The sequence below is a fragment of the Somniosus microcephalus genome, chromosome 30 (assembly GCF_052327205.1).
Source record: "Somniosus microcephalus isolate GS21.2 chromosome 30, FLI_Smic_1.0, whole genome shotgun sequence".
Lineage (NCBI taxonomy): Eukaryota > Metazoa > Chordata > Chondrichthyes > Squaliformes > Somniosidae > Somniosus > Somniosus microcephalus.
This window is the reverse complement of record NC_141016.1, coordinates 30,877,439-30,900,051: the sequence shown is the minus strand read 5'-3', so window position 1 is coordinate 30,900,051 and position 22,613 is coordinate 30,877,439. Positions and strand designations below refer to the sequence as shown.

Here is a 22,613-nt window from a genome sequence, read left to right as displayed (position 1 = left end):
TTCGATTGAGTAAATGGAGAAAAGGGAATGGAGTTCCTAAACCATGTACTGGACTCCTTCCTGAAGCAGGATGCTAGTCATCCTACAAGAGCAGAGGTACTGTTAGATCTGGTTATGAGCAATGAAATAGTTCAGGGAGATGAGCTAAATGTGAGTGAACACCTTGGGAGCAGTGGCCACAAAGATAAGGTTTAAGATCCAACTAGAAAGCGAAAGTCAATACAAAAACTAGTGACAGTGGGATTTTTTTTTTAAATTATAAAAGATACAGACTAAGAATATTCCATTAAAAATGGAAACCACTAGTAGATTTAGAATGTCATGGATAGAAACCAATTCAAATTGAAGACGAGCTGTGAGGATCAGCAGCATAGCAATGAAGAAAATAATGAGAAAGTAAGTAAAGGGGTTAAGAGTGGGACAAGGAAACCCAAGAGGGAGGATGAGTCAAAAAATATCAAAAAGTAACAGTAAAGTATTTTACAAGTATATCAATAAAAAGAGAATTGTTAAGAGTGAGGTGGGACACCCGAGAGGTTTGTCAATTTGCAGATGATCAAAATGGTAGAGGTATTTAATTAATACTTCACATTGGTCTTTAGTAAAGAGAAGGCTATAGAAGAGCTGAATCCCAACTGGTTGAAGTTAGAAACAGGAGGCCATTCAGCCCCTCGAGCCTGATATGCCATTCATTTATATAATGGTTAATCAAACAGGAAACTGTTCAACCTCCGTCGCCTCCATTCCAGATCCAAGGTAATCGAATTACAGTACGCAGACGACGCTTGCGTCTGCACACACTCTGAGGCCGAACTCCAAACTATCGTCAACACCTTCACCGAAGCATATGAGAGCATGGGCCTTACACTAAACATCCGTAAGGCAAAGGTCCTCTACCAACCTGACCCCGCCACACAGTACTGCTCCCCGATTATCAAAATCCACGACGAGGCCTTGGACAACGTGGACCACTTTCCAAACCTCGGGAGCCTACTGTCAACAAGGGCAGACATCGATGACGAAGTCCAACACTGCCTTCAGTGTGCCAGTGCCAGCCTTCGGTCACCCGAGGAAGGGCGTGTTTGAAGACCAGGAACTCAAACCCAGCGCCAACCTCATGGTCTACAGAGCAGTAGTGATACCCGCCCTCCTGTATGCTGCAGAGACATAGCCCATGTACAGCAGGCACCTCAAAGCACTGGAGAGGTACCACCAACGCTGCCTCCGCAAGATCCTGCAAATCCATTGGCAGGATAGGCGCACCAACGTCAGTGTTCTTGCTCAGGCTAACATCCCCAGCATCGAAGCTTTGACCACGCTCGATCAGCTCCGATGGACAGGTCACATTGTCCGCATGCCCGATACGAGACTCCCAAAACAAGCGCTCTACTCGGAGATCCAATTTTTCTTCATACCAGACAGCATCAGAGTGAATCTGGGTTATATCCTTTCTAAGCCTCAATTTCCTTCTCATGGTGTATCACATAGTATTTACAGCACAGAAACAGGCCATTCGGCCCAACAAGTCCATGCCGGTGCTCCACACGAGCCTGCTCCCACCCTTCATCTAACCCCATCAACATAACCTTCTATTCCTTTCTGCTTCATGTGTTTATCTAGCTTTCCCTTAAATGCATCTCTGCTATTCACCTCAACTACTCCTTGTGGTAGCGAGTTCCACGTTCTCACCACTCTCTGGGTAAAGACGTTTCTCCTGAATTCCTTATTGGATTTATTAGTGACTCTCTTCTATTTATGGCCCCTAGTTCTTCCCCCGCAAGTGGAAGCATCTTCTCTATGTCTACCCTATCGAACCTTTTCATAATCTTAAAGACATCTATCTGATAATCCTTCAGTCTTCTCTTTTCTCGAGAAAAGATCCCCAGCCTGTTCAATCTTTCCTGATGGGTATAACCTCTCAGTTCTGGTATCAATCTAGTAAATCTTTTTTGCAGCTTCTCCAGTGCCGCTATATCCTTTTTATAATATGGAGACCAGAACTGTTCACAGTACTCCAAGTTGGTCTAACCAAGGTTCAATACCAGTTTAATATAAATTCTCTGCTTTTCAATTCTATCCATCTAGAAATGAACCCCAGTGCTTTGTTTTTTTTTAATGGCCTTATTAACCTGCATTGCTACTTGTCACAGTGCAAGATATTGCAGAACCGCTTGCAGGGGCTTTAGGACAGCACCACCACATGATCACCTCATGGAAGAATGAACATGTGTTTTCAGTAATGTATCTTTCAGAAGTCTCTGTGCATTTTGCACCACTCGTAGATCTGCGGCTGGTAGTTATGATGCTGCTACTGTGAATAAATTACTGCCCAAGGGCCATTCTAATCTGTCAGCACACTGGTCATTGAAGCCTATGCAGCTCAGTTCCATTTGTGCTTGTACGTCTTAATCTTGTGTTTCTCCTGTGCGGGTTTTGTGGGCTTGGAGGTTGGAAGGGAATATTATTAGTGCGCGTGTCCCATTGGTGGATTAATCCTGACTCAGAACACCAAGGTCAGTTAGTGATCACAGCTCGAGATTTTCAAATTGATGGGAACAATGGCGGGCCCGCAATTTGCTGTCAGCATTCGCTGTTATTACACCTTTGAAACTGACCGCAACTTCAGGATGTAGCGCACGGGCATCCTAACGCGGAAATCCTGAAGTTGCGGTCAGGCATTCACTGGCTGCGCCCTGGCACCGCCCCCCCCAGTGAAATCAGGGAAACTGACCAAAACTGAGCTTTCCCGCAGTAATATCGCTGTTAAATACCTCATTAAAAGTTAGACCTTGTTGGATTAGGTATAACTGGGGTTTTAACAGCGTATCGACTGCTAATCAAGTGTTATGCCCCTGAAAAACTAATTTTAATTTTGTGGAGTGCCAAATTTCTCCATTTTAATAAAAAATTACAATTTTTTTTACAAAACTTTGAAACAAAATGTATATATTTTTTTAAAGTTTGTTCATATTTATTTCCAGTTTACCTTTTCCCCATGCGAGAGCCCCAATCTTTGTCTTGCTCTCGGTAACATTTTTAAGAAGTCAGGATAAAAGCAACTTCTTCACTTCCTGCTTCCCTGTCTGTGAAAATTCTGCAATGCGATTGGCTGCTTAGACAGCTTGTTGGGGTCACGGCAGCTCGCGCTAGGGGATTCCCACTACACTGATCTCAATTGCACGTCGAAAAAGGCAAACTGCTCGCCACAGAGATCACAAGATCTTTGTGGGCAGCTTTCTTCTGGGCCAGCGACGAGCGCCTTTACTTGGCCACTGACCACAAATTCCGGGCCATTGATTTCAAAAGTCGACTTGCATCTCGCACTGTGCTGGTAACCCAGAGATTGCAAGTTCTAACTCTACCATGCCAACTGGTGAAACTGAATTCAATAAAGTTATTACTTTGTGTGTTGGCAACAGGAACGATGGCCACGTAAGCAGTAAAGCCATTTTCACGAATGCTTTGCTAAGGAACCTGTCATCCTTAAATGTGACTCTGGTCCACCTCCACCTTCCCAGGCTGTGTCAGCGTCACCCACATCCCGAGAACATGCCACGACGACTAAAAGCTTAAATGCTTGAAGAAAAATTACACACCTAACCTCAGGGAACCATGATGACAAAAGCTAGTGACAGAAAGTGAAAAAATAACTTTATTAGATCGTGCAATAATGACTGGACACACTCACAAACAGGACCATTTTTCTCCATGAGAGAACATCGGCCCAAATTCTCAGGGTTCAAGCAGGCAACAGCTCCTGAAAGAAAACAAAAGATGTCATTAGTGTCCTGTCCCATTTCCGTCACCCCTCAATCCTCCCGATCTAAATCCCCATCATCTTGATGCTGTACCTCATATTGATAATGGTAAAAAAAAAATTAAAATATTGTGTAACAAGCTCTTACATTTCGTCAAAGGCACAAAATGAACTTCAAGGAAAATAAATAAACAGGAAGTTGCTAAATGCAAAGAAAATCTTTCTGGTCACAGAAGTTGGCCAACATGCAAGAGAACGAGGGGTAGAGTTTCTGCTTTGGGTGCAAATTGCGCCCGTTTTGAAGTGTACTTTTTTTTACCTGCTCTTTTCCTCCGTTCCGCCCCCCCCTCCAAGTTTCCGCTCAAACTCACTGGCATATCGACAAACGCAAAATCTGCCATGAACCAGCGCACTTGGACAATGTTTTAAAACGTAATTTAAAAAAAAAAATTGCTTTAAAAATATTCCGAGATATATTTCAGAGTGGTAACTTGGTAAAGTTTGATTAATACAGCTAAGAAATGGTTTATCACAAAAAATATCCTTTTAAATCAGTGTCAATCTGTGAGTAACCCGATTTTAAATTACTGAAAATGACTTAAAAAAAATATACAAAACTATTTTCTAGTTAGATTGGGATACAGTAGTCAGTTCCTCAGCACAGTGGTTCACAAACTGGGGGCCGCGAACCCCAGGAGATCTGCGAAAAAACCCCCGATCAGTGACAGAGAACGAGCCAGTGCGGAGCAGCCGTGCGCTGCTGAATGGGGTGGTAGCGGTGGCTCTGCGCTGCAGGAGGAGGAGGAGGAGAACAAGCCAGAGCGGAGCAGCCGTGCGCTGCTGAATGGGGTGGTAGCGGTGGCTCTGCGCTGCAGGAGGAGGAGGAGGACGAGCCAGTGCGGAGCAGCCATGCGCTGCTGAATGGGGTGGTAGCGGTGGCTCTGCGCTGCAGGAGGAGGAGGAGGACGAGCCAGAGCGGAGCAGCCGTGCGCTGCTGAATGGGGTGGTAGCGGTGGCTCTGCGCTGCAGGAGGAGGAGGAGGAGAACGAGCCAGTGCGGAGCAGCCGTGCACTGCTGAATGGGGTGGTAGCGGTGGCTCTGCGCTGCAGGAGGAGGAGGAGGAGAACGAGCTAGAGCGGAGCAGCCGTGCGCTGGTGAATGGGGTGGTAGCGGTGGCTCTGCGCTGCAGGAGGAGGAGAACGAGCTAGAGCGGAGCAGTCGTGCACTGCTGAATGGGGTGGTAGCAGTGGCTCTGCGCTGCAGGAGGAGGAGGAGGAGGAGAACGAGCTAGAGCGGAGCAGCCGTGCGCTGGTGAATGGGGTGGTAGCGGTGGCTCTGCGCTGCAGGAGGAGGAGGAGGAGAACGAGCCAGTGCGGAGCAGCCGTGCACTGCTGAATGGGGTGGTAGCGGTGGCTCTGCGCTGCAGGAGGAGGAGGAGGAGAACGAGCCAGAGCGGAGCAGCCGTGCGCTGCTGAATGGGGTGGTAGCTGTGGCTCTGCGCTGCAGGAGGAGGAGGAGGAGAACGAGCCAGTGCGGAGCAGCCGTGCACTGCTGAATGGGGTGGTAGCGGTGGCGCTGCGCTGCAGGAGGGGGAGGAGAACGAGCCAGTGCGGAGCAGCCGTGCACTGCTGAATGAGGTGGTAGCGGTGGCTCTGCGCTGCAGGAGGAGGAGGGGCAAAGGCCACTGTTGCTGTATTTGACCGGTTCACCGCTGCGATGTTCGCTTGTGCTATAAAGTGGCATCGGCCACAGCAGCGGTTCGCAATGGAGCTGCAGCCCTTTGTAGACCACTTTCGGTGTCAGTCATCCTCACACCAGAGGCTCAGTCCTCCAGTTCCACTGAGCCTTGCACCATCTGCAAGCGGGTGACTGATCATCAGTCAGTCCGCACTGTTGCTGTTGTGAGGTACACAAGTATGATGAGGGAAACGCAGCAATTCTGAGCAGGACCCAGGGCAAGAATTCATTTACTCCAGAAGTGCTCAGAGAGTTACAGATGAGTGCTGCCAGGCAGGACATTGACACCGCTGCAATGTTTATTGGTGCTGGAGTTGCCACAGTAGGAGTGGCTGGTTTGGCTGCTGGTATTGGAACAGTTTTTGGGTAGCGTTATTACTGGCTCTGCCTGAAATCCCTCTCTGAAGCAGCAGTTGTTCTCGTGTACTATCCTGGATGTGCCCTGTCTGAAGCTTCTGTTTAATTACTGCTTTCCTGACTTTGTTTGCTCTGTAAAATTTGCTGATTCAAGTACAAATGTAATTATTATTTCACTGGCTCCCACAAATATTTATATTGGCGTCGTGGGAATGTACATTTCCCAAGTCTGTTGTCAAATGTTCCAATAAATCTGAATACAAGAAAAAGATACTGCGAGCCAGCAGCAGCTGCAATGCCACCGCCAGCAACAGGAGTCGGAAGCGGAAAAGCACAGGGCCAGCTATTCGGAGAGGAACCGACCGTCTGTAAACAAAGCGCCCGTCCCGACCACCAGCCGGCTGCAGCAGCGCCGGGATACGGCCAAAAAGAACAGGCCCCGTAAGTCGGACATACATTACATTAGACCCGTCTGCCCACGGTCAAGGGCAGGCCAAGGAGCAAATCTGGGCAGCACTTGAATACACTGAATAGCCAATGCATTTGTAATTTAAAAAAAATCAATGCTTTAAAATCACTATCATTTTATACATACAGGCTTGAGGGACACCCGTTTTGCAAATGTCACCATAGCTATATTGCAGTTCATGGTCAGAAAATCCTGGTAGTCTCAATACAAGAGGGCAATAATAATTTAGACAGGATTGGGGGGGGGCGGAGACCATGATTACTAATCCATTTTAAAAGGGGTCCTTCAACCAAAAAAGTTTGAGAACCACTGCCTTAGTAAATGTAAAAAAAATTAATTCAAAATGTTCCTATTATTGCCCTTGCGCCCAAACGATCGAGTGCAATTTTTGGAGCCTCCCCAAAGGCCCGCAAACGAGCGCAATTAGTGGAAACTTCCCATGGTGATTAATTCACCCTGGGGGGTGGGGGAAGAAGGGGTTCGTGCTTCTAGCGCGATGTTTTTAATATTAGCGCAAAAGATTGCGGAAACTCAAGTTGCGGTTGTCATAAATCGCAACTTCTACAAGAAATAACTCAGGAAGTACTACTGAACGGCCAGCTGAGGGCGCCGCCTGAGGAGTATAAATACTCGGGCGTGGGCCCAGCTTGGCCAGAGACTGTTTGGAAACAGGAAGCTAGTGACTACTAACTAGACCTCCATGTTTTGTTACAAGTCGATTAAAGCCTTGCTTTATGTACAACCAAGTGCGTAATGAGTCTTTATTACGTCAGCGGTGAACACAATTTGCGCCGGTTACGCTGATATCGGGGGGAATTGCATCGAGAAGACCAGTGCAACTGAGCGGAATCTCCAGGCCTTGGCGTTCAACCCGACATGAAGACTGCTTGGTTATTGGAGAACTGATGCTTGCAAACAAGGCAACGTGCAGCCACCAAGTTTGTACCACGGATTAAAACTTCCCCGCCCTTCGCCCCCGTGCAGTTTAGTTTGAGTTTTTGGCTTCGGTTGCTTAAAGATAAAGTTGTATCTTTGATTTCAAGGTCAAAATGTGGGGCGGCTGGTCTTACAATGCCAGAGGACCCAAGCTTGGTGCTTTCTGGGCCTACCCAGGTGGAAAGGGAGCTCCACTGCCCGCAATGACCAAGCTGGCACAGTTCGTTACCAGCTGCACGAGGAGGCAATCCCTCCCCTTTCCACACGTGGGAAACAATCAGAACAAGTGATGCTTGCCCTCCATCTGGGAGACGGGAGCTACCAAGCAGACCGAGACCCGTTCTTGAAGGCTCACTGAACACAAAATCCCCCCCCCCCCCCCCCACAGCATCTAAGCGCCCAAACCCAACCAACAGGGCCACCAACATGCAAGGCCTCACCCCGTGTCCCGAGACCCAACTAACTCCCACCTGCAACACACCCAGTAAAAGAATCACACCCAGAAACACTGTACGTATCGATGAGTTCTTCCCGCAGGCACTGTGCAGTCAAAACATAATGGCCCAGAAATTCGGGTCTCCACGGGTGAGTACGCGTGGGGTACTCACCCGTAGGCCCAATGGAAGTGTCGGTTTCCTGCATGCACTGCGCATGCGCGGGAAACCGGCACTTCCGTTCCCCTGAAAGAAGGGGTTCAGAGGTCGAACGCGTGCGCGGGAGAGGCAGCAGCGCGTGCGCATCGAACTTATTTTTTTTTTTTTGCAGGCTTTCCCAGGAGGGTAAGTCTCCAGGAGTTACACTTTTAAAAAGCAGGCGCAAGGGCCTGCTTTTTACAAGGTAAGTGGTGAATTAATTAAAATTAAAGCATTTTTTCCACAGGTTTATTATTTTTAAATACTTTAAAAGAAAGAAGTTTATTTTTAGCCCCGTTGAAAAAAATTTTTATTTTCTAAAAATTTTAATTGTTTAAAATAGTTATTTCATGTAATTTATAGTTTATTTAAAAAATGTGATTTTTTAAAAATTTATTTGAAGATTTAGTGATGTTTTGGGGCCGTAGTATTTATAGGTTTGACAGCACTTCCTGTCAAACTTATGAATGAAGCATTCCCTGCTACCATAGGCTCCCCATGACCCACGTGATCCCAGGGGACGCATCGAACTAACTGCGCCCCTGGGATACGCAAGCACTGCGCGCCGGCAGTTGGAGCAGGCCCAGGATCGGAATTCCACGCGGGCTCACAGCTCAACGGCCGGCGCGCTAGGGAAGTGCAGGTCGGGGGCTTGCACCCGCGGGAAGCCCCCGACCCGAATTTCTGGGCCAATGTGTGCAAACATACTTTCTTGAGAGAGCCAATACAAAGTTGAATTGTTCATTGCATTAATCAGCACTACTGTTCCTTTGATCTGAAACAACTGGTTTGTTCCATTATAACATGCAAGCTTATTGCAGATGTGCTGAGTATGTATGCTATTCAGACCACTGTATTTAACAGCTGCTGCCTGTTTTTAATTAGATAGATGCTTGCAGAATTGTTACGTTTGTCTGGAAGCCCCACATCAAACAATTAACCAGATTATTGTATTTCACATATAAATGATTAAAAGCTGGGAGAATTTAAATAGCAGCTCGTGTTGAGGGTAGCTGTAGACTTCAAGCTGACACAGACAGGATGGTGAAATGGGCAGAAGCTCGGCAGATGGAGTTCAATGTGGAGAAGTGTGGAGTGATGCACTTTGTGAGAACTAATATGGAGAGACAGTTTACAATAAATGGCACGATTTTGAGAAGTGTCATTGAGCCGAGAGACCTTGGTGTCCATATACACAAATCCTTAAAGGTGGCAGGGCAAGTTGATATGGTGATTAAAAAAGCATCTGGGTTACTTGGGTTTATAAATAGAGGAATAGAATATAAAAGCAGAGAGATCAGGCTCGAACTTTATAAATCAGTGTTAGGCCTCGGCTGGAGTATTGTGGGCAATTCTGGGCCCCACACTTCAGGAAAGATGTAAAGGCCTTAGAAAGGGGACAGAGGAGGTTTCCCAGGATGTTCCCAGGGATGAGGGACTTCAGTTATGAGGAGAGGTTGGAACAGTTCGGGCTGTTCTCCTTGGAACAGAGAAGGTTAAGAGGTGACCTAATCGAGGTTTTCAAGATGATGAGAGGTTTTGATGGAGTAGATCGAGAAAAACTATTCCCTCTGGCGAGTGGGTCAATAACCAGAGGTCAGAGATTCAAAATCATTGGAGAAAGATCTCGAGGGGAGAGGAGAAATGTTTTCACTCAAGAGGGTTGTTGGGATCGGGAACGCTCGACCTGAAAAGGTGGAGGAAGCTGATTCCATCAATAATTTTTAAAAGGGAGTTGGACGGGTTCTTGACGAGGAACTCACAGGGTTACGGACAAAACGCGAGGATGTGGGACTAAACACGACGGCTCTTTCAAAGAGCCAGCACAGGCCCGATGGGCCGAATGGCCTCCCTCTGTGCTGTACGTTTCTATGATTCTCTGCTACTAATCCCGATTAAAGCCACAAGGCAAAACTCCACTTGGTGCAGAGAGAGGTTTGTTTCTTTGAAATATGCAGTGGCGAGGTCTCCCGTGGCTGGAGTAGTGCTGAACCTTACAGAGTACAAAGATTGCAAGTGGAATCCTGAGCCTGTGCTGAGCGAACTGATCTCAACCAGGGTCATAACCCAACCCTGGTTAGAGTGGGGAAAAAATCAGTCAGGGTTCCTGCTCCTGATTGCTATCCAACAAGTTTGTGTGGACGTTGGTCGAGAGCAGGGTTGGGCTCGGCCGCGGCGCTACCCATGGTTGAACAGCCCACTCACACTCGCTGTCGGGACAAGTCAGCGGGCGACCTGCACCAGTACAACCACGTTCTGACCTGGGTCCATGCGGCTTGAAACCACGAAGAATGGTGACTTCCTTGCGATAGCCATGGACTCTTAACTCTCTGCCTTGACGAGCGAGCCGGGGAAGGCCCCGAGAATCATTAAAGACACGAGCCACCCCAGCCACAACCTCTTCGCCCTGCTCCCGTCCGGCAAGAGATCCCGAAGCATACGGTCTCGTACCAGCAGGTTTCGAAACAGCTTCTACCCCCAGGCCATAAGACTCATGAACGTAGAATTTATTACTGTTGTTTTATTTATTATTACTGTATTTCTATTAATATTTTATCATTGTTATGCCATATTTATTCCAATGTTGGGAGGACTCGTAAAAATCAACATTTCATCGTGTAGTACACACGTCTGCTGCATATATGAAAAATAAAAATTGAATTGAATTGAATAATGGAATCCTGAGTTAGGAAGGTACCAACTGGCCCAAAGCTGAGACACTGGCACAGAAAATGGTGAGATTATAGTCCTGTGAAGTGTCACACTATTCCGTGCTATCCTTGCCCTCGAGGTCACATGGAGAAAGGTATTTTTATTCTTGCTGTGGCTTGGTGCAATGACGGTGCCTCAGCTGACTGGAATACCTCCTGCAGCAGCCAGCTTCTGCTGATAGTGACTAAGATTCTATTCTTAGTCAGTATAATTGAGATTCTGAAAATAGGGTACTCACCAGGGAGTCGGAGTAAAAGTTGGATATGTGTGTTCTGTAAAATGGCCAGGCTTGCAAAACCAGGACATTCTGATTCTTAACGGCCAGGGGGTGAAAGAAAGAATAGAATCTTCAGAAGGAGGCCATTTGGCCCATCGCACCTGTGCCTGCTCTCTGAAAGAGCTCTCCAATTAGTCCCACTCCACTTTTCTTTCCCCATAGCCCTTCAATTTTTCCTTTTCAAGTATGTATCCCATTCCATTTTGAAAGTTACTATTGAATCTGCTTCCACCACTCTTTCAGGCAGTGCATTCCAGATTATAATAACTTGCTGCGTAAAAGAACATCTTAGAAACATAGAAGATAGGAGGAGTAGGCCATTCGGCCCCTCGAGCCTGTTCTGCCATTTAATGAGATCATGGCTGATCATCCAAATTCAGTACCCTGTCCCTGCTTTCTCCCCATATCCCTTGATCCCTTTAGCCTTAAGAAATATATCTAACTCCTTTTTGAATATATTTAATGAATTTGCCTCAACTGCCTTCTGTGGTAGAGAATTCCACAGGTTCACCACTCTCTGGGTGAAGAAATTCCTCCTCATCTCAGTCCTAAATGGCTTACCCCTTATCCTTAGATTGTGACCCCTGGTTTTGGACTCCCCCGCCATCGGGAACATCCTTCCTGCATCTAGTCTGTCTAGTCCTGTTAGAATTCTATAAGTTTCAATGAGATCCTCTCTCATTCTTCTAAACTCCAGCGAGTATAAGCCTAATCGACCCAATCTCTCCTCATATGTCATTCCTGTCATCCCAGGTATCAGTCTGGTGAATCTTTGCTGCACTCTCTCCATGGCAAGAACATCCTTCCTCAGATAAGGCGACCAAAACTGCACACAATATTCAAGGTGTGGTCTCACCAAGGCCTTGTACAACTGCAGCAAGACATCCTTGCTCCTGTACTCGAATCCTCTTGCTATGAAGGCCAACATACCATTTGCCTTCTTAACCGCCTGCTGCACCTGCATGCTTACCTTCAGCGACTGGTGCACAAGGACACCCAGGTCTTGTTGCACTTCCCCTTTTCCCAATCTATTGCCGTTCAGATAATAATCTGCCTTCCTGTTTTTGCCACCGAAGTGGATAACCTCACATTTATCCACATTATACTGCATCTGCCCAATCACCCAACCTGTCCAAATCATACTGGAGTTTCTCGGCATCCTCCTCACAGCACACACGCCCACCCAGCTTTGTGTCATCTGCAAACTTGATTTTAGGAAGGATGTCGAGGCCTACGAGAGGGTGCAGAGGCGATTTACTAGAATGTTACTCTCTCCCTTGGTTCTTTTGCCAATGATCTTAACTCTGTGTCCTCTGGTTACTGACCCTCTTACCAGCAGAAATAGTGTCTCCCCATCGACCCTATCAAAACCCTTCATAATTTTGAGCACCTCACTTAAATCCCCCCTTTTAAATAGCAATATACCTGTACATAGGTCAGCATTCTCTGAACCAACAACGTTCCAAGGAGCACAACCCCAGCTTCTCCAGTCTCTCTAACTGAAGTCCCTTAACCCTGGTAACATTCTGGTAAATCGCCTCTGCACCCTCTCATAGGCCTCGACATCCTTCCTAAATTCATCTGTGCTGCGGCTTCAACTACTCATTATATTTATTAATGGTGTGGAGATGCCGGAGTTGGACTGGGGTGGACAAATGTAAGAAGTCACACAACACCAGGTTATAGTCCAACAGCTTTATTTGAAATCACAAGCTTTCGGAGCGCTGCTCCTTCTTCAGGTGAAGTGGAGAAATGCATAAAGACACAGCTTATATAGTCAGAGAATGTCAGATGTTTACAGGTAACCTTTCCAACTGCCATTTATCACACCTCGGCAGAGAGATAATCACAGCAGTCAAAGGTGTGAATGGTGTCCAAACAGGTCAGTCAGGGAAACATTACATCAAAGAACAATGAGGTGGGGTCACAAGGGGTCAAATATTGCAGATGCTGGGGTCTATGAAAAACAAAAAAAGACAAAAAACATTTTTTTTTTTTTGGCTGGAAATCACAGCAGGTCCGGCCGCATCTGTGTAGAGAGAACAAGCCAATGTCGACTCGAGTCTGGATGACCCTGCATCAGGTGGGGTTACATGTAGCGTGACATGAACCCAAGATCTCGGTTGAGGCCGTCCTCATGGGTGCGGAACTTGGCTATCAGTTTCTGCTCGACGATTTTGCGTTGTCGTGTGTCTCGAAGGCCACCTTGGAGAATGCTTACCCGAGGATCGGAGGCTGAATGTCCTTGACTGCTGAAGTGTTCCCCGACTGGGAGGGAACACTCCTGCCTGGTGATTGTTGCGCGGTGTCCGTTCATCCGTTGTCGCAGTGTCTGCATGGTCTCGCCGATGTACCATGCTCCGGGGCATCCTTTCCTGCATCGTGAGGTAGACAACATTGGCCGAGTCACATGAGTATGTACCATGTACCTGGTGGGTGGTGTCCTCACGTGTGATGATGGTATCTGTGTTGATGATCTGGCATGTCTTGCAGAGGTTGCTGTGGCAGGGTTGTGTGGTGTCGTGGTCGCTGTTCTCCTGAAGGCTGGGTAATTTGCTGCGAACGATGGTCTGTTTGAGGTTAGGCGGCTGTTTGAAAGCGAGTAGTGGAGGCGTGGGGATTGCCTTAGCGAGGTGTTCGTCGTCATCGATGACATGTTGAACGCTGCGAAGAACATGGCGTAGTTTCTCCACTCCGGGGAAGTACTGGACGACGAAGGGTACTCTGTTGGTTGTGTCCCGTTTTTGTCTTCTGAGGAGGTCTATGCGATTTTTCGCTGTGGCCCGTCGGAACTGTCGATCGACGAGTCGAGCGTCACATCCCGTTCTTACAAGGGCGTCTTTCAGTGTCTGTAGGTGTCCATCGCGTTCCTCCTCGTCTGAGCAGATCCTGTGTATTCGCAGGGCTTGTCCATAGGGGATGGCTTCTTTAACGTGGTTAGGGTGGAAGCTGGAGAAGTGAAGCATCGTGAGGTTGTCCGTGGGCTTGCGGTAGAGTGAAGTGCTGAGGTGTCCGTCTTTGACGGCCTCAACCGAGATCTTGGGTTCATGTCACGCTACATGTAACCCCACCTGATGCAGGGTCATCCAGACTCGAGTCGACATTGGCTTGTTCTCTCTACACAGATGCGGCCGGACCTGCTGTGATTTCCAGCCAAAAAAAAAAAAAAAAATGTTTTTTGTCTGTTTTTTTGTTTTTCATACAGACCCCAGCATCTGCAATATCTGACCCCTTGTGACCCCACCTCATTGTTCTTTGATGTAATGTTTCCCTGACTGACCTGTTTGGACACCATTCACACCTTTGACTGCTGTGATTATCTCTCTGCCGAGGTGCGATAAATGGCAGTTGGAAAGGTTACCTGTAAACATCTGACATGATTCTCTGACTATATAAGCTGTGTCTTTATGCATTTCTCCACTTCACCTGAAGAAGGAGCAGCGCTCCGAAAGCTTGTGATTTCAAATAAAGCTGTTGGACTATAACCTGGTGTTGTGTGACTTCTTATATTTATTAATGACTTACATAACACAATAGAGAGCCATATAGCCAAGTTTGCCGATGACGCCAAGGTTGGTGGTATAGTAGGCAGTGTAGACGGGAGCATACAATTACAAGAGACACTGATAAATTGAGTGAGTGGGCAAAACTGTGGCAGATGGATTTCAATTTGAAGGCAAGTGTGAGGTCATCCATTTTGAACCAAAAAAGGATAGATCAGAGTACTTTTCTTTTTAAATGGTGACATTCTCGGAACAGTGAAGGTTCAGAGATTATGGGGTCCATGTACTAAAATGCTGTGGTCAGGTACAAAAAATAATCAAAAAGGCTAATGGAATGATAGCCTTTATAGCCACCGGGTTCGAGACTCTCCAGCCAGGGGAAACAACCACTCAGCATCTACCCTGTCAAGCCCTCTCAGAATTTTATACGTTTCAATGAGATCACCTTTCATTCTTCTAAACTCCAGAGAGTATAGGCCCATTCCACTCAACCTCTCTTCATAGGACAGCCCTCTCATCCCAGGAATCAATCTAGTGAACCTTTGTTGCACTTCCTCTAAGGCAAATAAATCCTTCCTTAGGTAAGGAGACCAAAACTGTGCACGGTGCTCCAGGTGTGGTCTCACCAAGGCCCTGTACAATTGGAGCAAGACTTCCTTACTCTTATACTCCAACCCCCTTGCAATAAAGGCCAACATGCCATTTACCTTCCTAATTGCTTGCTGTACCTGCATGTTAACTTTCTGTGTTTCATGTACAAGGACACCCAAATCCCACTGAAAACCAACGTTTAATAGCTTCTCACCGTTTAAAAACATTTTCTATTCTTCCTACCAAAGTGAATAACCTCACATTTCCCCACACCATACGTCATCTGCCACAGATACAACTTCACACCAGTGTGCGCGCTGGGGATTGCAATGGTGACATTCTGCATGCATCTGCACATTGCCAGCCAAGTAACTTCAAGCCATCGTTTCAGGAGTGAGGTACTTGACACGCCTCAAAGCCACATCATCTTACCTCTCCGGATCTCCATTTATATTAGCTGTACGGCACCAATGGCCACAAGAGGAGCAATCGTTTTGTATCGCATCAAGTGTTGGGATCCCTCCTCCAAATCAACAGTGTACTCCCTGGGAAAAAAATACAAGATTTAGAGATCCTAGTGGCCACAGGGATTCCCATGTGCAGACAAACCCTGCTTACAGTTTGCTCTGCGCAAGAGCATCAAACCCTACTCCACCTGTCCACAACAGTCTTCTCTCTCCAAATGTAAACACTCCAACTCAGAAGCAACAGACTGGGCATGTTCTGAAGGGGTGGTGCTCTTTCAGTACAACTAACTGAATCATTATCAGTAGGAGGCAGTGCTTGCTATTGAGCAAAATGGCATTGCTGCCTTTAGACTTTCTTAGCCTGCGTTTGTTTTTTTTGATCATACACAGGGTCAGACGGGAACAATCTGGTTGAAGGACCATCAGGATCAGGGAGTTCAAGAACTAAAGCAGTAAAAGCTAGGCCACAGCAGGTCGATCAGGTCGAAGAGAGGATAGACAGAGGCCGCAAATTTTATTCCTCTGGCGGGGGGCGGGTTTAGAGGCGGGTCTGTCGCGAAAATCGGAGAAATTGGGGGCGGGCTGCAAACCCGCCTCCACGTGACTTTGGGAAGTGTCGGGACAGCCGCTCCCGAACTTGACCCGACATTAACTGCCTGGATAATCTGATTTTAAATGGCTGATTTGATTTTGGAGGTTTTTCAACATGCTGCCCCGCCTTCATTAAAACACATCTGGTGAATCGAGCCGGGTTGAGCGAGAACCCGAATTGCCGACAGCTGCTCGAACAGCTTAAAAGCGGTCCTGCAAACTCTCATTCTTTCACGTGCCACAACTTAGTGGTTTGAGGTTTGGGAGACATTTAGCAGCTCAACTAATCTTGTGAGTGTTGAGGCTGAAATCCATCTGCTGTGTGACTTCCTTGGAATACCCTCTGGCCACTCTGTCTGAGCGCACACAGCCTCCATTCCTCCACTGAGATATATACCAGCGGTATGGGAACCATTTATATCCTCTCATCCTGGTCGTCAGATTCGGAGGAAGAGCAGCCGCAGCAGCAGTGCAATCAGGCACAGCAGCAGCACCAACAGCAGGAGCGCCAACCTTCTCCTCAGCCACCTGATGCTGCACAGGGCAGAGGGCGTCAGCACAGACCTGCACCTCGTCGCAGGAGTTAACCCCAACACAGGGTTTACAGGCATAGGATGAGCTTCCTCAACATGAGTGAGCAGCAGTGCCAAAGGAAGCTGAGACTTCCACGAGAGGTAGTCGCGGACATCTGCGCAATGCTGCACCAACACCTGGAACCCAGAGGAGCATGTAGACATTCCTTACCAGTGGCTGTCAAAGTCACCACCGCACTCAACCTCTTTGCTTCGGGCTCCTTCCAGGGATCAGCTGCAGACATCAGCGGCATCTCCCAGTCGGCCGCACACGCCTGCATCACGCAGGTTACCGATGCCGTCTTTGCAAAGGCGCACATTACATCCACTTCTCTACGGATGAAGCAAGTGTAACTTCACGTGCAGTTGGCTTTACAAATATGGCAGGCTTCCCAAGGGTGCAGGGCATCATAGACTACACATATGTGGCCATTAGGGCACCCCATCAAATCAAATCAAATCAACTTTTATTGTCATTGTTAGTGCACAAGTGCAGTACAACGAAATGTAGGCTTGCGGCTCCCGAGAGTGTACAATTTGGATTAGGACACAAACATTTCAACATACATTTGTACATATATATTAGCATAAATATGACCATAATAAAGTGCATCGGCAGATGTGCAGGCTTTAGTGTTTATTTGTGGAGTTCAGTAGGATGACAGCCCTGGGAAAGAAGCTGTTCCTAAATCTGGTCGTACGGGTGCGAATGCATCTGTAGCGTCTTCCAGATGGTAGGAGGGCGAACAGACTGTGGCTGGGGTGGGTAGGGTCTTTGATGATGGACCGTGCCCTCCGTAGGCAGCGTTTCTGATATATATGTTCTATGGTCGGTAGCCGGGTGCCGGTAATGCGTTGGGCAGTTTTGACTACCCGCTGCAGGGCTTTCCGGTCATGGGAGCTACAGCTGCCGTACCATACCATGATACAGTTTGTCAGGATGCTCTCTATTGTGCAGCGGTAGAAGTTAGAGAGGATTCGGTGTGACAGATTACATCCCTTCAGCCTCCTCAAGAAATATAGGCGCTGCTGGGCCTTCTTCACCAGAGAGGAGGTGTTGAGGGACCAGGAGAGGTCTTCCGTGATGTGGACTCCGAGGAACTTAACACAACCCAGCTGTATTTGTCAATCCACTCTTAACATCCAGCTGGTGTGTAACTACAGAAACATCATCATGCATGTTTGTGCCAAGTACCCTGGCAGTTGCCATGACTCCTTCATCCTGCGCCAGTCTATTGTGCCTCAGCTCTTCAATCCGCCAACCCAACTTTCCAGATGGCTACTTGGCGACAAGGGCTATCCCCTGAAGAAGTGGCTCATGACACCGATGAGGAGGCCATCAAATGAGGCTGAGGTGCGGTACAATGTGAGCCACATTTCCACCAGATGCATCATAGAGCAAACATTCGGCTTTCTCCAAATGCGATTCCAACGCCTCGACAGGTCTGCTGGAGCCCTGCGGTATGCACCAGCCACGATGTCCACAATCATCGTTGTCTGCTGTGCCCTGCACAATTCAATTCAATTTTATTTGCCATATGTAACTAGTACAATGGAATGCTTACTCCCCGTAGGGACACGTCAGCTATTCTTACAGCGCCGTGTTCAGAAAGTCAATTCAATGGCATCCAGTGGCAGTGGGAGCACGATGTCCCTCGGCCGCTCCGTCCTCCTCGTCACCGCGGCCTCCTCCTCACTGTTTCCGGCTCCACGTGTGGTGGCCTGCTTCTCCCGCTCTGGCCACCATGCCCGGCTCCCCTCCTCCCAGTCGGACTGCGAGCTTCCCGCCAAGAAGCTGCCGGCCGACGTGCTGTAGTGGGTCGTCGTGGCTGCTAATCGTTGCGCTGCCTCCGCCCGACTCGCCGAACACATCGTCGGGATGTAAATGCTCCGGTCGCCGCGGCCTCCTCCTCACCGGCTCCACGGTCCGATGGCCCGGGGTCTGCTTCTCCCGCTCACGGTCCGGCTTCTGGCCGCCATGCTCGACTCCCCTCCTCCCAGTCGGAATGCCTTCCCGCCGAGGAGCTGCTGGCCGATGTGCTCTAGCGGGTCGTCGTGGCTGCTGCTGCTGCTGGTTGCGCTGCGCTGCCTGCGCCCGACTCGCCGAACACTTCGCTCTTGTTGCGGGAGCGAGCGGCGAGTGGGCCGCCCGAAGCAGGGAGAGCGCGCTTAGCACCGGACCGTCTCGGCCGCCATCTTGACTACATCACACAGCAGCGTGGCTTAGCGCTCCGAGGAACAAGTGGCTCATCGCACAGCAGCGTGGCTTAGCGCTCCCTGAGGAACAAGTGGCTCAGCAGAGCATCCTCGGAAGAGGAGGGGGAGGAGGAGGCACGCCTTGGGGGGCCAGATGTGGCCAAAGCAGCAGCACTCGAGCACATTGCTGGCCGTCACGCAAGGGATGCACTCATCCATGCCAGATTCACGTAAGCTTACGCTTCAGCCACAGGTGGCTAGCTTATGGCTATGAATGTGTGGACGACATTCTTAGAACACCATACATCATCTCTCCAATAAACGGTGCTTTCCTATCACTCTCAGCATCATCATTACAAATCCAAGTCATCCTGAGGCCTCAATGTGTAATTTCCATTTCCCAGATCACATAAGCCAGACTTTCAACTGTTTGCCATAACTTTTGTTTACTACATTCACAAAAGCTTGACAATGCAAAATATTAAACAGAACAAAATACAACAGAACAAAACACCCAAGTGACTCCCCTTGTGACTAATTGTGCTTTATCCCCTTACGCATGCTTCTACGTGGTGCTTCCCCTATGGCTTCAGCAGATGTAGAGGCACTTTGCTGACTTTGAGGCTGCGCCTGCTTAGACGTCTTTGGCGGGCGTCCTCTGGGTTTGGGAGCCTGAGAGGGCTCCTCCAGTTTGCTCTTCCTGTGGCTGTGCTTGGGCTGAGACGGCCATCTCAGTTGGATGTGCAATGTGGGTCTGTGAGCGAGGGCTCCGCAGTGGCATGGTCGTGTGAGCACTTGGAGAGGAGCCCACACTTCCTTGTTGCCTGCCGCCAACGTCCCTCTCTTGGGTCAGCCACACTTCAGTGCTAGCAAGTGGCTGGAGAGCACCTTGCTGCACATCAGGGGGGCCATGAGGACCTCCATCTGTACTGGCAGTCCTCATAACAAGGACGTGCATGAAGCTCTGGTGTCTCTCCAAAATGGAAGCCCATCTCTCCTCCATAGCTGACAATCTATTTTGAAGAGTCACCATGTTTTCGTTAGCCTGATGACCTATGTCCTCCATGGCGGTTGCCACCCTCTCCAAGGCGGAACGTTCATGCACCATTACCTCCACAAAGGCAGTGCTCATGTTAGAGATGGACTCCTCCATTCTCTCCACACTCGCAGTTACCCTGGATGCAAACCCTCACAGACTCCTGCACTTGTTCCTGGAGTTCCAGCACCGCTCTCTTTCTGGATGGCCCGAGGCACAGCGTCTGCATGCAGCTGAGCAGAGCTAGGAGAGTCCTGCGACCTCCGACGAGGACTCTCCACTGCTGTCGCTGTCTCCACCATCTGCTGATGCTCACTTGTGATGCACCAGGTGACAACACTACTCTAAGTCACGAGGGCTCTGCCGACTTGTGCGTTTCTGCGCTGGTGCTGGGTGCGCTGAGTCCTGGTGACGCTGCAGGTTCCTCTGAGTCGTCGTCTGGCTGTTCACCCTGGACAGTGGGGAGGGGGGCGCTCGAGGGTCCTGTGGGAGAATAAAGGCATGAGTTAGACATCTAATTTTGAGGTAGCAGACACATCCTTTTCTGCAGATGATACAAAGCGAATCTCTATGAATATCATATGCCATTGCAGTCAATCATTAAATGTAAATGAAAGGGATGAAACTCTATTCTGTCACCAGCTTCATCTAGTGCGCCCGTCTCTCCATCGCCCACTTCCAGATCCTCGCCACCTCCGACGATCTCGTGCGCAGCCTCCTCAGCACTTGTCAATGTCGCCAGGGTTGGTGGGCCTCCTCCTGTCTTCGCGCTCTCCCTCTTATTGTGGGCTATCTTTCCTGCAAGGAGGGAAACAAGTGGAGTTTCAGCCAGAGTGATGGAGTGAGTGTGAAGAATCCATAACATAGAAGCTTAGAGGGAGACCAAGATGGAGTGAGGTGCCAAGAGGAAGCTAGCTCCCTGTGCGTTGTTGGTTGTTGTCAATGCATAACCGTGAGAGCGAGTCTGAGGGGTGCGTTGGCAGATGGTGAAGTGATTCAGTACAGAGAGAGAGATGGATAGGTAAGGGTGCAAGGGAAGTGAGGGTAAGGTGGGATGTGGAGGAGCAGGCTTACAAAGCAGAGTGCTGGTGATGAGAAGAGAAGCGAAGCAGATTGAAGGTAAGTGTGATGTGATACTCACTTTTGATGATCGCAGAAGATCATTAAACCGTTTCCTGCACTGGATCCAGGTGCGTGAACAAACGGACCTTGTGCTGACCTCCTCAGCAATGCGCAGCCAAGCTGCCTTGGTTTGCTGAGGAGGCTTCCTCCGGCCATCGGGGGGGAACAGAATCTCCCTGCGCCCTCTAACTCCCTCCACAAGAGCTTGGAGGGAGTCCTCAGTGAAGCACGGTGCAGCCATAGGTTTCGATGCACTCATTGTGGACTTGCCACATTCAGACACCAGCAGAATCAAGAAATTAAAGGCCGAGGCTGCGTGGGGCCCTTAAAAACATTCGCACGAATATGTCATCGGCGGCGACCAACAGACCCGATCCCAGTCATTGGACCGGCCAGCGCACACCACTCAACTTAAGGGACCAATTAATAAACAAAAATCTCAGCTGGGGATCGGATACAGCCGGCAGCGGGTCCGGACCCGCCCACCACGCGACCCGACTCCAAGCTGCCTCCTGAATTAAATTCGTGGCCAGAATAATGCTTTGGGTGGAGATCTTTCGGTAGAACCAGATCTGACAACGGTCATTAGCCTGTCTTTCCTCTTTCCAGATATTGATTGGCCTGTTGCATGTTCTACACTTTGCTTTAATTTGAAGGCTTTCCCTTTTTCTCTGGGAGTGGAAGGTTTAAGGTGGGTTGGACAATTCTCCTTGCATTTCTCTTGCAATGAGTAGGAGTTAGTCTTCATGATCTTTATTCTCAATCTTAGTCTGTATTTCAAAAGCCTCGCTCAAAGCTCAGCACTTACCGTGATCAGAAATCACCACCTGAGATTTCATGGCACTGCACTGCCAGCTTTTCTGTGTCTTCTTACCGCCAGTCCCTTGACTCAGCGCACCCAGCACAGCACGTCTAACCAATGGTCACAGCCAAAGAAAGGCTTCATACTCGTTAAAGGCTCCCCGAGGGGAGGGGACAAACTGCTCTGAAGCAACAGCCCAGCATGTCCAGATTCCAGAGATCACCGTGCAGGATGTCGCCAATACAAAGTTCAGATCCTACTAATGTTGCAGAATACATGGTCACTGCCTTCACAAAGTGTGTTTAAAAAAAAGTCTCCCTTCAACGCAGATTCCATTACTATTCAATCTCAATGTTGGCGATGAAGGGAGTTGTACAGCTTCGAACCCAGTCACAGCATAAAGACGATTAGAATTCAACCATTAACAAGCAGCCATGCTAATCCTTTCTAAAATGAACTCCCTATGCACAGCAGGGTGATGATCCCTCTGTGCCGAGGTGGCTGACCTCAGTCTTGGCAGTGTAAGGGTGTCAGGGGCCTCAGGGTTCCAATGCCAGAGATGGAAAGCAATTCAGCCAAGGGTCTCACTCCTGATGACTAACTAGTGACCCTGCTGGGAAGTGTGAGGATGCCAAGTGAATTCAGGATTGAGCACAGCGGTGATGCCCTCCACAGTTGATTAGCCAGCTGCATTGTCCAGATTCACACTTTAAGATTGGTCAGCTAGGCAAGACACTAGTGGTCTACAGGCACCAATGTTCTCTAATTTGGGGGGGTGGGGGGAGAGCAACTCCTTTAACAGGCTGTGCGGCCCATTCAAATTTTTGCACATGCGTGGTTTTTCCATTTAAAAGCC

General features: G+C 48.6%; 3 protein-coding genes across 5 annotated transcripts in view; all 3 read right to left on the bottom strand.

Annotated features, from left to right (window-relative positions):
* The window catches only part of LOC147098093 (glycerol-3-phosphate acyltransferase 4), a 179,910-nt gene extending 164,489 nt beyond the window's left edge, over positions 1-15,421 (bottom strand). The window contains exons 1-2 of the mRNA XM_085971325.1: positions 15,404-15,421; positions 3,689-3,757 (exon numbers count right to left, since the gene is read on the bottom strand). Coding sequence (XP_085827451.1) covers positions 3,689-3,700 — 12 coding nt within the window. The 5' untranslated portion in view covers positions 3,701-3,757; positions 15,404-15,421. The remainder of the gene's footprint in view (positions 1-3,688; positions 3,758-15,403) is intronic.
* Positions 1-15,421, bottom strand: part of LOC147098094 (protein phosphatase 1 regulatory subunit 3C-like) — a 57,673-nt gene extending 42,252 nt beyond the window's left edge. For 2 of the 3 annotated variants that reach the window (XM_085971326.1, XM_085971331.1), the window contains exons 1-2: positions 15,404-15,421; positions 3,689-3,757 (exon numbers count right to left, since the gene is read on the bottom strand). In XM_085971326.1, coding sequence (XP_085827452.1) covers positions 3,689-3,720 — 32 coding nt within the window. In that variant the 5' untranslated portion in view covers positions 3,721-3,757; positions 15,404-15,421. Of the gene's footprint in view, positions 1-3,688; positions 3,760-15,403 lie in introns of those variants that run through there. The other variant, XM_085971330.1, reaches the window with a different exon arrangement.
* Positions 3,635-22,613, bottom strand: part of gins4 (GINS complex subunit 4 (Sld5 homolog)) — a 34,360-nt gene continuing 15,381 nt past the window's right edge. Inside the window, exons 7-8 of the mRNA XM_085971332.1 lie at positions 15,404-15,516; positions 3,635-3,757 (exon numbers count right to left, since the gene is read on the bottom strand). Of these exons, the coding sequence (XP_085827458.1) occupies positions 15,420-15,516 (97 nt within the window). The 3' untranslated portion in view covers positions 3,635-3,757; positions 15,404-15,419. The remainder of the gene's footprint in view (positions 3,758-15,403; positions 15,517-22,613) is intronic.